At 49.0% G+C, this 14,168-nt stretch overlaps 1 protein-coding gene across 2 annotated transcripts in view; it reads left to right on the top strand.

Moving 5' to 3' along the window:
- The first annotated feature begins 2,366 nt into the window (after window positions 1-2,366).
- Window positions 2,367-14,168, top strand: part of NRK (Nik related kinase) — a 107,038-nt gene continuing 95,236 nt past the window's right edge. Inside the window, exon 1 of one of the 2 annotated variants that reach the window (XM_057425168.1) lies at window positions 2,367-2,491. Coding sequence is in view for 1 of the 2 variants with exons in the window: in XM_057425167.1 (XP_057281150.1) it covers window positions 13,141-13,197 (57 nt within the window). In the remaining variant the exon portion in view is untranslated. Of the gene's footprint in view, window positions 2,492-13,044; window positions 13,198-14,168 lie in introns of those variants that run through there. The other variant, XM_057425167.1, reaches the window with a different exon arrangement.

The following is a 14,168-nucleotide window of genomic DNA, read 5'->3' as shown; positions in this document are numbered from 1 at the left end:
CAGACTTCCCCAGGGAAATCGTAGACTGCTGATGTGGATGGAAAAAGCAGTGGGGATTTTTTACACATAGATAAGAAAATAAAGGTCTCCAGCTGAGATACCCATTTTGGAAGGTAAATGGTAATTTGCCAGAATAGGGGACAATAGAAATGAATAATGATATTCTGCTGTCATTTGTACTACTAAAAATATAGAGTCAAATCAATGTAGTTGCCAGGGGTCTGTACCTGACATCTCTGAATGAGAATTTGTTCCACTAATCCAAAGATTGCAGTAACACCGCCCATTTGGCTTCAGTTGATCCAGCAGCTTCTACTAAGGACAAAAAAAACCAGACCTGTGGATTACAGGGTTTGTGCGTTTGTAACTGGCCTAGTTAACAAACTTTTAATTCCTTCTAACATGGAGGGCAGCTACCAGACACAATTTCAGTTTGCCATCAGAAGCCCAAAACCAAGCTTCCTGCCTGTCAGTTTTACAGGGGTAAGATATCAAGTACTGCATTGTCTCTATGAAGAGCCTCAGCACATCTCCAGTGCAGTCACCCTGGGGACTTCCCCACAGCCCAAGCCCTCCCTGCTGCCTCTGGTTCTCTATTTGATCAGCTGGGAATGGAGAAGTGCAGAAAATGATCTCAAAAGGTTAAAAAGAAAAACAAGACAGGAATGCGGGCCAAGAAAGGATCAGCCCTGGAAGCTTTCTAATTCTCAGTTTGAGCTTGGACATGTGGAAAAAATAACAGTCATGAAAGGACTTGCAGGCCCTCCCGATCTAGACGAAGAACAAACAATACAAAGGGACACAGCAGAGAGAAAAAGAAATAGATAAATTATGATGAGTCTCCCAGCAGTTGCAACATGGAAATTGGGGCAGGATAACAGGCAATTTAATGCCAGCATGTGCATTGGAAAAGTGGAGGTGGCCACAAAGGGGATTAAATGTGACTGGAAAAACAGCCAGCATCAGTATGGGAGAATCATCAAAATAAACCAAAAAGAGAAAGGGAATGGGGATACACAGCACTGACCTTTGCTACGTTGTTCACAGAAATGTCCAGGGAAAACACAAACCATACAGCCACACAACAGAGAGGCAAATTGTTATCTGGCTAAGCAGGAAGACATGTCTGGACGAGAAAGAACACAATCGATCTCTGTGGGGTAACCTGAGTCCAGCAAAAAGAACAAAAGGGTTCAAGTACTGCAGAGTTAAACTGAGAGGGTTTTCTGGTTTGTTTGGGGGTTTTGAATTAAATTAAAAATACAGCTAGGAAAAAAATGGAAGTGCTATTTTTGCTTCAGAGCAAGAGGTGTGTGAGTACCTGCAGCACCTGCATGTGTGTTCAGTCACCACAAGGAACATCTCTGGGTCTAGCCAGCAGATTAGAGAAGACGAGGTGCCCAGTGCAGGGGTGTTAATCTGCCCCAGGGCAAGGCTACAGCATAGCCAGGCTGGTGAGCCAGCCTGCACGGCATCCCAAACGGCTGGGCAGAGCTCAGGTCAAGGCCAAAGGGGCTTGATGGGCTGGCTAAAGCCACAAAGCAACTTGTCGCTGCCCTCCACTGCGGCCTTGCAGCCTGCTGCACCGCTGCCTGTCTCTGCGGGGATTTACCCCTGTGGGGGACCCGAGCACGGGAGGCGTTGGTGCGAGCAGCTGGCCAGTGCTGCGCTCCACCAGGTGAGCTGGTGAACGGGGTGGCTCTGGCCAGGGCTGCACAGGGGCGTACAGGGGACACAGCTTATCACATACGGGGCCATGGGAGCTGTGGTGGTGGCCCGTGGGTGAAGGAGGAAGGTAGACAGCCCATGACATGGGGCAGGCCCTGCAGAGGGACAGGGGTATGTGGCTCCCCACGGCATTAGTGTCAAAGCAAGAGCACGGCACGGCTGCAGGCTGGGACCACCTCAGGCTGTGTCCCAGCCCTGGTGGCTCAGGGTGAGCACAAGCCTGCACGGGCAGCCAGGGTGCAGCAGCCACGTGCTCAAATGGAGGAAGAGAAACCATCTGGTGAGGGCTGTCCTCTCAGTTACAGCTGGGGTGCCCTGGAGCTAATGGAGTGAGAAGCTCTGATGGAAGTGTGATGGATCATGGTGGAGGACATTGCTGTGCGAGGCCATGACTCTGGCTGTGCTGCAGCAAAACAGGTACACTGCAAAATGCCAGACAGCTTCAATGGCTGTAGGTTCCCAAGTTGCACAGAAACACCTCCTCTCTGCCTTTGGAAGGAAGGGGCCAATGTAATAGAATATAAAATCAGGGCAAACCAGCCACACTTGGGTTCATCTTTTCTGCCAGCCGTAATTGCTGGCAGCTGGGGCCCTGCCTGATGAGGCAGTTCAGGTTTGCGTGTGTGTTTCTTTCTCCCTGGAGCTCAGAGCTTCAGGGTGCTGCTGGCTCTGTGATGAGGGGTTCAGTGTGAGCTGCTTGGGATAGTTATGCCGGAAATGCTGAAGTAGGGGCTGTGTGGCTGTGGGGAAGTTTGAATTGAAGGTGAGGTAAGTTATTGAAGTGCCATCTTGTGTTAGCAGTGAGATGTCTCCTGTTTGGAGGGTGGTTGGGCTGGGCGGTTTCATGGTTAGAGCTGTATTGGACCTGATGATGAGTTGGGTTTAGGGAATGAATTGCACAAAATGCCTTAGTGGGACAGGGCTTGGAGAGATCCAGTACCCCCAGATCAGAGTCCAGGGGCTGGGCCTCAGTACTGTGTTCTCCTCAGGTGACCTAAATGCAGAGGTCGCTATGTGGGTGCTGAGCAGGCAGAACTGATGGATGGGCTGCTTTCTGGGATGGTTTGTCACTGGTTGAGAAGAAACAAAGATGGTGCCTTGTAAGTGAGCAGCAGCTCCAGAGCAGTGGAGCAGGTCTGCCCTTCACACAACACCCATGTAAATGCTCCTTTTAGGCATAAGCGCATGACTGACCTCAACTGAGTGGGCGAACTGTATTTTTATTGCTATAAAATGATGCAGAGTTTACTGACAAAAGCAGATTGGGCAGCTGGTGGGGATTTTTAATCACAGGGAAGGTTCAGTGGTCAGTGAATGTTAATCCATGACTGTTACGGAGTCACATTGTTGCTGCAGCATGTTGTTTTCCCGGTGCAGGAGTTAAAAGCTGTATTTTAACACAACATAATGGTTATTAACTGACTTAAAAGAAGCATGTCTGAAAACTACAGCGTTTAAGAGCTATGCAGTGTTTTTATTTATGTACCTATAATGCCAATCTATATACTTTATATATCAATATATTTAGTTATGTCGGATATGTCCTACAGGATACAAAGGGGGCTGGTGATAGAGCCACATAAAATTTTACGATGTGGTTTGGTTTTCTGGCTTTCAAGATATTGCTGATTCATCTATTTAGAAAAAAGAAAAGGGGGGGAAAGGGCAAAAAAAGGCCCAAAACGGTACTTCAGAGACTTGGTTGTAAGTTTTCCTTTTGAAATATCAAATGACTGTATTAGCATTCTCTTCCTTTTAGTGTTAACTAATTCAAAGGAAAAAGACAGGAAGGCAGATAAGGTGTTGGGATGGGACTCGAGGGGGTGACACGCCAGTTATGGCTGCCTGCACTACCACAGTGGATGTACAGCTGCAGGTAATAGCTGGTTTACTCCCACTCTTAGCAAGTCAAATTTATGAGCTCATGGGTCATCTATTACTTTGTAACCTAGACCTGGGGCTCCTGGAAAGCAAAGAATTAAAGGTGAAAGCTGGCCTTTCCCAAACCTGTAAGAATGTGATTGCAGAAACAAGCCCTGGGAGTGCAGTGCTCCAGATTGGGTCTGCAGAGGGTTCTGGATTTGTCAGCTCCTCTTAGGACTGCTCACCCCATGACCTTGTAAGATGCTCAGGCCTCAGCTAGATGAAAGCAGCTTTCACCCTTTACGGCAGTGTAAGCATGCAGACTGTTCAGAGAAGGTATGAGAGCTCAAGGGTTTAAAGATGTTTAATGGGTTTATGGAGCTAAACTCCTTAAAGAATTTAAGCTGCTGAGAAGAGGGAAGCTGGTTTAAATCCTCCATTCTTCCTGCTGGAAGGCTAAGCCCAACTGCGCTGTAGGGTGCCAGTTCTGGACTTGGCTACAACTTGTCTGCTGTAAAGCAGCCAGACAGCCCTCCAGAGGGGATGGATTTTGTGGGAGGCACAGAAGCTGCCATGGTCAGGATGCTGTGTTCACCAGTTACTCTGGACTAGTGAAACAGCCTGAGAGGCTGATGAAAGAAGCTGTAATTTGGGCAGGTCTGAGGACTGTTTTGCTTACCCTAGGAACCAGAAAGTGAGAGACCCATGAGAAATGGAAACCAACAGGTCTGTTAATATGTGGTGCTTTTGTTTCTATTTGTTGGGGTTTGGCTTTTTTTAATTGTCTGGTTTCTGCTTCAGCTCTTGGCTCTCATTATGTCTTTTGTGATTAAAATGCCCACTGTTTCCTCCATAGGAGGAAATATAAAGTCGCTTCTCTTTTTAATAAGGTAAGAGCTTTAGCAATTCAAGGTAGGCTCAATGAGCCATTTTGTCCTTGGCTGTTAATTTTTGTGCTTCTTCCTTGCACTGCATTCAAGTCTTCATTCCCACTCTGCACATTATTGGGAAGATACTGGAGCTGCTGTTCCAGCATCCATCTCAGCAAAGTCATGTGGGAGGTGAAGTCCCTTCCCTAGCCTGCCTTCTCTGCTTGTGCAGCCAGGATCCCATCAGCCCTTTCACCACAGTATTGCATGAGGATATTCACGCAGATTCACTCTGTTATAGTATGTGAATGCCCCTGAGATTTGGTGCTGTGGGCAGCGTTCAGGTCAGCACAGGAAAGAGGGTCTGTGCCCCAGCCCTTCCACCTGCTGAATGCGAGCTGGGCTTGCACATGAAGTGGCACGAGGTCTACGAAGATGAATATAGTTGAAGTGTGTTTGCGTTACTGAGCCATGCGTGTTACGTGGTGTGCCACTTGCCACACTGCCTCTTTGTGTCATCTGTGAACTATGCGGCAGTTCTTGGGCATGTGTTTCTAGGTTATCAGTAAAACCAGCGGATACACCTGGTCTTGGACCTGCACAAACACATTCCCTTGCCCACAAAACCTCTGAGTGAGTATGGGTGAATGCCTGGCTGATGTGCAGAGACCTCCCATTGTGCCCAAGCCCCTAAACAACTCGTCAGCTTTAACGTTTCAGATGTTGACAGTCTCAGCTGACAGCTGCACTGTGCAGCAGCAGCAAGGCGAGGGCACCTACCCACTGCTTTCCCAGAGATGCTGTACAGCACAGCGAGAGCACTGGCAGACCCTCCCAAGAGCTGGGTTGCCTGTTACGAGCCTGAGCATGGTGCTACAGACATAACTGAAACTTGGCTGGAAGTTCTGTGCTGGTTATTAATATACTAAGATAGCAAATGTTTAGATAGGACTGGCAAGGATACACAGGAAAAGGCGTAGACTTATTCATGAGTTAGTGTTGGAAGAGGGCTCTGTTGCTCAAGGCCCAAATGAGCTTCCCCTTGCCTTTCCCATCCAGCACTCTCTCGCACACAAAAAATTAGGCAACCTCCCAAAGAGGGGATACATTTCCCCTGAGGAAAATGGGGAATTAAAAGGCTCAGGCTCTGCACTGGGGCACCCAAGTATGTTTGAAATGTTCAAAGCTGACAGACTACAGACATGAAAAGCAACTTGGAACTAAATAAAAATCAGAGTGAGAATAGAGGAGACTTCCCTGAAGATGTTTGATGGGTTTGATGGGTTACAGGGGGCAGGTTTTGTTCCAGAGGGCTGGATGTGGGCTCATAAATTACAGTTCCTTTTTTGCCTTCCTGTAAGAAAAGGAGAAGCAGGGGGGCTGGGAACTGGAGATGTGTAACTGGGACTTGAGCAATGAGGTAGGCTTTGCTGTAGCTAAAGATAGGGTTAAAATTGTGTAATTTTGTGAGGCACAGGTTAGGTTTGCAACACGACTGAAAAAATCAGTTTAATTTACTGCTCAGTCTGGGAATGTACCCAGACTGAGGGATGACATTGAAAAGGTTACAAAGGTAGGATCAAGTTGGTATTTTAAGTGTGGCCCTGCTTTTAGAGTTGTTGGGTTTGGGTTTTTTTCTTTCCTTTGGGGAGGAAGAGAACAAAAACCCAACCAACACGCTGCCCCAAAACCCCGCGCCCAGCACTTTTATCTGCAATTCCTCCAAACCAAGGGTGATTCAGACACCAGTTCCTCCTTCGCTAACCACCACATTTCAGCGGTTTGGATAAAAGGGAACTGCGCTCTGAGTCAGCCAAGGTTGGTGTTTGCTTGGCAAAACCAAAGCTATGCCTGCAAGATTTTCTCAGAGTCAAATGCTGCCACAACTGGTCTTGCTTTCACAGAAAAAGCGTGTGTCACATGATATTTTGACTGATAAATTTAATGCACTAGCGATTAAACTCTGCTATGTCAGTTTTCTTTGTATTTGGGTTTTTTTTAGTGAGAAAGCTGCCTGTGAAGAGGCAGCAGCTATTTTTTCACATAATTGCATCTGTTTCAGAGAGCAGACAGATGTTGCGCTGAAATTCATTATGGTATTCATAAACCCTATTGGGATATGATGACCTAGTAACATATAGCTACTGTTCCTTGCAAAGCATTTAAAATGGTTGCCACTTTGAGTGAAGTAACTTTGCAGAAGATGGGAGGGAAGGGGAAAACTTATAGCTAGGCAGATGGCTGCACCACAGCAATGTACAGTAGTAATATGAGTTCAATTTATTGCAATAAATCATCTCGCTCTTAATTTTGCAGAATTGCCAGCCAGCTTTTGTGCATGGGTAGCATGCAGATAGTGTTTTGGTATTCTGATGTTAGGCACAGAGTCAAAGTGAAATAGCTGGTGATGCAGGAAACAAAAGAAAATCAAAGTAGGGAAAACTCTCAGGGGGAGACAATGTAATAGAAATGGCTTTGCCACAGGGAAGCAGTTCTCTCTGTCACTCGTGTATTGCTGCACAAAATCACAGCTGAGGATTTGGATGGTGCTGGACCCGAGAGTCCAAAAGCCAGAAGTTCAAAATATCATCATTCCAGAAAATACTATTTTTCTCCCTAAAGCATTTGTGTGGCTGTTGTCAGGGATAGCAGGGATGTGCACTGGGCTGACAGGAAATGGGAAACTTCCAGCAGCAGCGCTCTGACTTGAGAAACCCCAAAGTGCTGTGCTGAAACAATGCTATGAAGTCATGGGTCATGCAGTGAAAGAGGGTTATCAGTGCTGCAAGGAGGGGGTTCCTCGTGCTCTCTGGGCACGGTGCGCTGGGACACGCTGGGCTCAGGCTTGCTTGCATGCCACTAAAATCAGTTTCTGCAAGACTCCCAGTGAGCAGCATTCAGACTGATGCAGGCTTTGTGGGAGATGTGTACTTTTAAGTTTTACCCTGGGAAATGAGGTGGACATCCTGGCTGTGATTACAGTGGCAAGAGGCACTTTTTCCAGCTCGCCTGTCCACTCAGGAATCCTTTGGGAAGGAAGCTGTTTGGTCTCATTTTGGATATCCTGTGAAACGCAGCTAGCAGGCTGCTGGGAACTGAAAAAAAAACCCTTGATTTTTAAAGAGCTGAAAACTACTGTATGTGCTATCGAGTATTGCACAGGAAATTACTGGTTCGGTTTGTTTGTCTGGATTTCTGGTATTCCCAGTTTACTCAAGGTAGTAGCCCTGTCTCTCAACCCTAAATGCAGCAGATTCAGTTTTAAATATGAATTTCTGACCCAGCCTTAACGTGTTTGGAATGATGTGGAATTTTCTTTAGTTCAAACGGGAGAAAGCATGAGAAATATTCAGAGCCTGATCCAACAATCTATTGAAAACAAAGACATCTTACTGTGATTTCCAGGCACTGCAGGGATGGGTCACAGAAATACTGAAGTTATGAAGTGGACTGGGCTGGTGGAGGGGTTGGCAGTTCATGTCTTAGCATCTCTTAACTAAATTGGAATGTAACTGGGTGTCCACAGCCTGAAACTGAACTCTTTTGCCTGCAGTATGAAGAATTTCTGCAGCAGCTGTGCTGTTATCCTGGTATTTTCCAAGGTGTGACCTGATGAAGCTGTGCCTTTTCTGTGTTCACTGTGTGACTGCCACCAAGCTAGCATGAAGACATACCCAGGCTGTGTACAATCCCAGACTGTTTTTTTAATGTGTAATCTTCCTCCTGACTGCCTAGCAAAGCCACCCATGGTACTAAACCATGTTAGAATTGGAAATGGAAGGGGGCAACTTTAAAGTTAATGGCTGGCCTAATAAAATCAAGATTTTTTTTTTTTTTTTTGTACTTCATAAAAACCATTGGTAACAATAAATTGCTTCCAGAATGATGCTGAATGGTAATGTATTCAAGCAGCAGCCAAAAGACCCTACTCATGGATGAATGCTGGGCTTAATACCATGCTGGCTGTTGGTACCCATTGAATCTCCTGTAATCAGCATTTAACAGCTGGTGATCATATGGCTCTGGTGCAACCAAGCAAGGACAAAATGGTTTCTGAAAGCATTAGCCAAAAGATTGTCCTTCCTTTTGGAGCAATCCAGAGGGAACTCTTGAGAGGGGAGGGTGAAGTCTGTAGTTACGTGCAGATCTCAAGGGGTTTTGTGTCACTTTGCTGTCTCTCAGCTAAGGGTTGTGCCCTCAAGAGTCACTAAAGAGATGTCTGAACTTCTAGTTCATACACAAAACAGATGTCATGGGGAATTTTGTGAAGGATTTTTATTCTGGAAGAAAGATGCTGCTGTCCGAGCATAGGACTGCATCGATCCAGCCAAGTACCTCTGGCATAGGCAGAATGCAGTTTCCTTGCAGAAGATAAGAAAACTTCCAGCAAAATAAATCTCTTGAGGGATGTCTTGGTGCCAAGAAAAGCTGGTGTTTACAGGGATCCTCTTTGGATCTGGACCAAGCTGTTGCAGAGAGGAGTCCTACAGAAAGCTGGCATGCTGGGGTCAGGCTCTGGCTTTCTGTGTCATGGAGCTGGGAGCACGGGAATCAAGGAGCTCAAAGAGGGATTTGCCTCCTACTTTTGTAGCAGAGAGCCTAACTTGAGCTTTGGGGTTTCTGAGCTCCCTGTTGCAGATCTAGGATTTGAATCCTCAAAATGCTGGGAAATTTATGCAGAGGGCTGGCTCTGGAGTCACAGACATGGTGTGAGGCATGTCTGCCTCAGGTTCAGGCAGCTCATGGAAGCTCACCCAGAGGCATGGAAGAGGAGGGATGAGTAGCATCAGGGGGATTATTTCAAAGAGAAGATCCTCTGTGTCTGAGTTTTTCTGGATGATAATTCCTCTAATTTTACAGTTCAGAGCACTACGAATTGTTTGCCCAATTCAGAGTGCAGCCACGTTTTAAGAAGCTGTTCATTTCCTGCAGGTTGGAACTCCTGCTCTCTCATGAGTATCTTCTTGGGTTGTTTTTCCTTTTTCTCTGCCAGCTTCACACCTGTAGCTGAGATGCCAGCGTAAACAAAGCTAAAGGAAACAAGGCAGCATGTCAGTTCAAACCTCAACTTCAAACACTCTCTTCCTTTACCAAGTGTCATATCTGTCAGGGGCAATTACTATTAGCAGTGTTGTTATGGACCCAAATCTGAGTTGGGGAGGGGGGAAAGGATGCAGACAGAAGAGCTCAGGATTAGCCCCGCACTTCTGGGGTACAATGGCATTTCCTTTGCTAAAACAAAGGGAGTTCTTCCCTCTTCATGCTTGCACTTCCCTTTTAATACAAAACATCCTTTGCATGCACATAGACATTTGAAAGGAGTTATGTTTAGGCCCATGGTTGCTGAATTTGGCTGCAGCAGTTTGACTACTGCTGTGGGAGAGGAACGCTGTACCAATAGCGTTTAATTGTCTCTTGTGTTTGCTTCTCGTTTGCTTGGGTTTTGTTTTCAATGGCATTTACTCTTAAGGAATCCTGTTCACTTTTTATCATTTAGAAGACGAATGCGGTTTCTAGTTTATTAACAGCCAAGCTGCACTCAGGTATTCAATCCCTTATTTGTGGGAGTTGTTCTGCCACGTGGCTTCCTGCAGAAGAGCCAGGTGTGACAGCCCATTCGCGAGTCAGCAACAGCTCTGTCTCTGTGGTTGCTGGTGCTTTGAGGAGGACTGGAGCAGAAAGAGGGCATGAGGATGCAGGGGACACTTGGAGCATAGTTTCTGTAGACCCAGTCATCAGGTTGGTGATGAAGAACTTGGGGCTTGTAATCTGGTTCTACTCTGAAAAGTAGGCTTGTGCTGTTGGCATTTGGCTCTTCAACAGATCTGCTGTGCCTATCAGTGACCAAACCAGCTGTTGTTCTGTTAGAGCCACAAGGCCTTTATGGGGAAATATGTGCTGCTGCCTTCAGCATCGAGGGGAGAACCACCTACGAATTCTGCCAGCAGTCTTGCATGTGGGACTGGAGCGTCCACAGCAGCTTTGCTGGCAGCAGGGTTTAGTGGGGGAAAGGCAATGAAAGGTGGTGATAAAAACAGGTACAGCATGAGACATGCCTGGAGAAATACTACAAACCATATTATACTTCTAAAGCCAGATTTTCGTCTCATTTTGGGGAGAGCTTTCTGTCAGATAGAGATTAATCCCCAGATTGCAGCACTCACCAGAGGCAAGCAAGGCAGGTAGGATTAATTTTGGCAAAGAGTCTAAGAGATGGAGGGAGAGGGAGGGTGTTTGGGAGGCAACAGCGAGGAGTTTCACACCAGTTCTCACCAGGGAAGCAGGAAGGAAGTGGAAAGTGGCAGGAGACAAAGGACAGCCTGAAGGTTAGGGAAGAGATAAAGAGGGATTGTGAGAAACGACACAAGCAAAAGGGCTAATGATGGATTTATGTAAGGCAGGAAGGCTATAATGGGGAGCAAAACTGCAGCTTCACTTTGTCAAAGGTTGCGTGAGGGCCAGAATTTTCCAAAGGCTGTCCAGGGGAGAGTGGGGCTGGGCTGGGCACAGAGAGGGTTTGGGCTGGGCTGTGGCTGTGTGCAGACTGCTGCCCCGTTGTGCATAGCCGCCTTCAGCGATTCAACAAACTTGTGCTTTAATGCAGTGTTGGCCTGAAATCCGTTAGCAGTGCATCAATGCGCTGGCTACAGGCAGAGGGAGAGCGAAGAGCCACTGTTGCTTGAGCAGATAACATACCTGGTGTGGGCTGGTTTAAAAGAGTACTTTGAAGTTGAATCATGAGCATTTCTTTCAAGGAAATTGCCAAATGCCTTTATTACAACGGCTGCTGGCATTGTGTCCGCTGTGGTGTGCTAATGGGCACCAAAGGTGCTTTGACAACTTGGTGTCGACTTCGTGTCTGTGATTGTGAAAACACTGATTCAGAATTTTGTCTCCGTTGACGCTCTCTGCGCGGGAGCAACATCCCAGCCCTGAGCTGCTCAGGAACGTTTGAGGACTGTGTCTTGGGAATTTTTGTAAGGACATGTAGGGCTAGGACAAGAGGGAATGGCTTTAAGCTGACAGAGAGAGATTGAGAAGAGGTATTAGGAAGAAGCTCTTCCCTGTGAGGATGCTGAGGTGCTGGCAAAGGGTGCCCAGAGAAGCTGTGGCTGCCCCATCCCTCGCAGTGTTCAAGGCCAGATTTGACAGGGCTTGGAGCAACCTGGTCTAGTGGAAGGTGTCCCTGGCTGTGGCAGGGGGTTGGAACAAGATGATCTTTAAGGTTCCTTCCAACCCAAACCAGTCTAGGATCCTGCGAAACATAAGTTTCCACTGATGTTTGTTTTGTTTTGGTTTTTTTGCCTCTCAATCCCAGGCCCAAAAATATCCACAAGCCCTTCTATCCTGCTCCACACAGCTGCACGCTGTGTTCTTTCTGTGCTTGTAATTACAGGGTGAAAGAGGCAGCAGAGCCCTGAGTGATGCTCTGCCCTCACAGAGCACTTTGGGCCGGGACCCCTGAGCCTCGAGGGGCCAGCTGCTTCTGCAGCCTGTGCTGGCTGTGTGCTCTGTGCTGTGGGCAGTGCCGCTGTTCCCTCTGCACGCTGTGTTCGTAGCGCTCACCAGTCACCAAAGGGCGAGGCTCCAGAGGTGTCTGTGTGCCTCTGGTTTTGATGTGGCTTCCCCAGTGCTGCTTGGCAGAAGGGACCTGGGGATGCTGATTGACAGCTGCTATGACCCAGCTTGTGCCCAGGCAGCCAAGAAGGCCAATGGCATCCTGGCCCGTATCAGCACTAGTGTGGTCAGCAGGGCCAGGGCAGTGATCATCCCCTGTACTTGGCACTGGTGAGGCTGCACCTCAAATCCTGTGTTCAGTTCTGGGCCCCTCACTACAAGAGAGACATTGAGGTTCTGGAGTAGATTCGGAGAAGGACAACAAAGCTGGTGAAGGGCATGGAGCACAAGGCTTGTGAGGAATGGCTGAAGGAACTGGCTGAAGAGAAGGCTCAGGGGGGACCTTATTGATCTCCAGGACTGCCTGACAGGAGGTTGTAGTGAAGTGGGGATCTGTTTCTTCTCCCAGGTAACAAGTGATAGCACAAGAGGAAAGGGCCTCAAGCTGCACCAGGGGAGGTTTGCTTGGATATTGGGAACAATTCCCCAGAGGGTGCTCAGGCATCGGAACAGGCTGCCCAGGGTAGTGCTGGTGTCACCGTCCCTGGAGGTGCTCCCACACCGTGCAGACGAGCCCCTCAGCGCCGTGGCTTAGTGGCGGCCTTGGCAGTGCTGGGGCCGGTTGGACGCGGCGCCGCCGAAGCTCTTCCCACCGCGGCCGGCACCGCGACCCCGTGAGCTCCGCCAGCCCCGCGTGTGTGTGAGGGAGCGCCCGCCCGCGGCAGGTGGCCCCGACCCCGCCGCCGCGCACGTCACTTCCTCGGAAACTTTTTCAGCCGAGGAGCCGCAGCGGGGCCGGAGTTGCCGGTGCGGGCGCGGGGCTGCCCGCGGAGCGGCGGGGCTGTGCTGTGCTGTGCTGTGCTGTGCTGCCGGCGGGGCTGTGCTGTGCTGTGCTGTGCTGTGCTGTGCTGTGCTGTGCTGTGCTGTGCTGTGCTGTGCTGCCGGCGGGGCTGTGCTGCCGGCCCGGCATGCCCGCCCTCCCGCGCTGCCCGGGGCACGGCCGGGCCGCCCAGCGCCGCCCGCGGGACCGTTAGCTCGGGGGGCGGCGGGGACGGCTCGAGCCATGGCCCGCGACTGCGCCGCCCGCAGCCTGGACGGCATCGACCTGGCGGCGCTGCGGGTAAGGACGGGAGGGGTGGGTGTGTGTGTGTGGGGAGGGGGAGCAGCCCCCGCTTGTCGGGTCCGCGAGGCGAGCGGAGGCTTCTCCCGTGCCCGGGGGGATGCCGCTGTGCCGCGCGGAGCGGGCTGTGGGCGAAGAGGCTCTGGGCTCCGGGAGCGGGGCTCCGCCGGCAGCTCCGAGCGCTCCCGGCCCGGGTGCGGGTCGAGTTCCCGTCCCACGGGAGGGCTGCGCTGCCCCACTGGGAGCGCTCCACCAGAGAGTGTCCTTCTGCCAGGTGATGCAGGGTGATGCGAATGATGTGGAGCTATGGAGGGAAAGCAAATGAGAGATGAGGGCTTTCTGGGAGAAAATATGTGTCTGGGGAATTGGCTTTTATGTTGTTGGGTTGGGGTTTTTGTTGTGGTTTGTGCTATTATTTTTTAGTTTTTTTTTTGCCCAGACCTGAAAAAGTCAGCATTCACCTAGTTTGCTATGAATTTTCAGCATCATGCTTTTCTGTTCGTAGGTTTCAAACACAATCCCAACTTTTGCCACCTTAAAAGCTACCCGGTTAGTGTTTCCCATCCACAAGCCATTAACAGGGTTGTGTGTAATAACCCTTTTATGCCGCATCAACCCAGGCAGTTTTTATTCTTTGCACCTTCCACAGAAGAAGAGAGAAGAGTCCAATTGTGGCAAAAAACACAAAACTGTGTCTGTGTCAGCCCCAGACAGTGAAACCAGAGCAAGCTGCCTTCTAAAAATATCAGGGTAAAAAAAGAAGAAAGGAGGGCTGGGAGAAGCCTTTGCAATAGTCACAAGGCAAGGAGAGTTCCAGACCAGAGGCAGAAAGATAAAAGGCAGCAGAGACAGTAAAGTCTGCACAAGGTTTCTGGCTAGGCAAGCAAAAGTTTAACCTGGCTCTGCTTGAGGTAGCAAGGCTGAATAATGGAAGTCCTTTAGATCTTGAGCAGATACATCTGATATCCTTA

The sequence above is a fragment of the Pezoporus wallicus genome, unplaced genomic scaffold (genome assembly GCF_028554395.1).
Source record: "Pezoporus wallicus isolate ANWC-B61680 ecotype Strahan unplaced genomic scaffold, APGP_CSIRO_Pwel_v1 scaffold_6445, whole genome shotgun sequence".
Taxonomy (NCBI): Eukaryota; Metazoa; Chordata; class Aves; order Psittaciformes; family Psittacidae; genus Pezoporus; species Pezoporus wallicus.
Note: the sequence above shows the minus strand (reverse complement) of the source record. Positions and strands in the feature narration are given on the sequence as shown.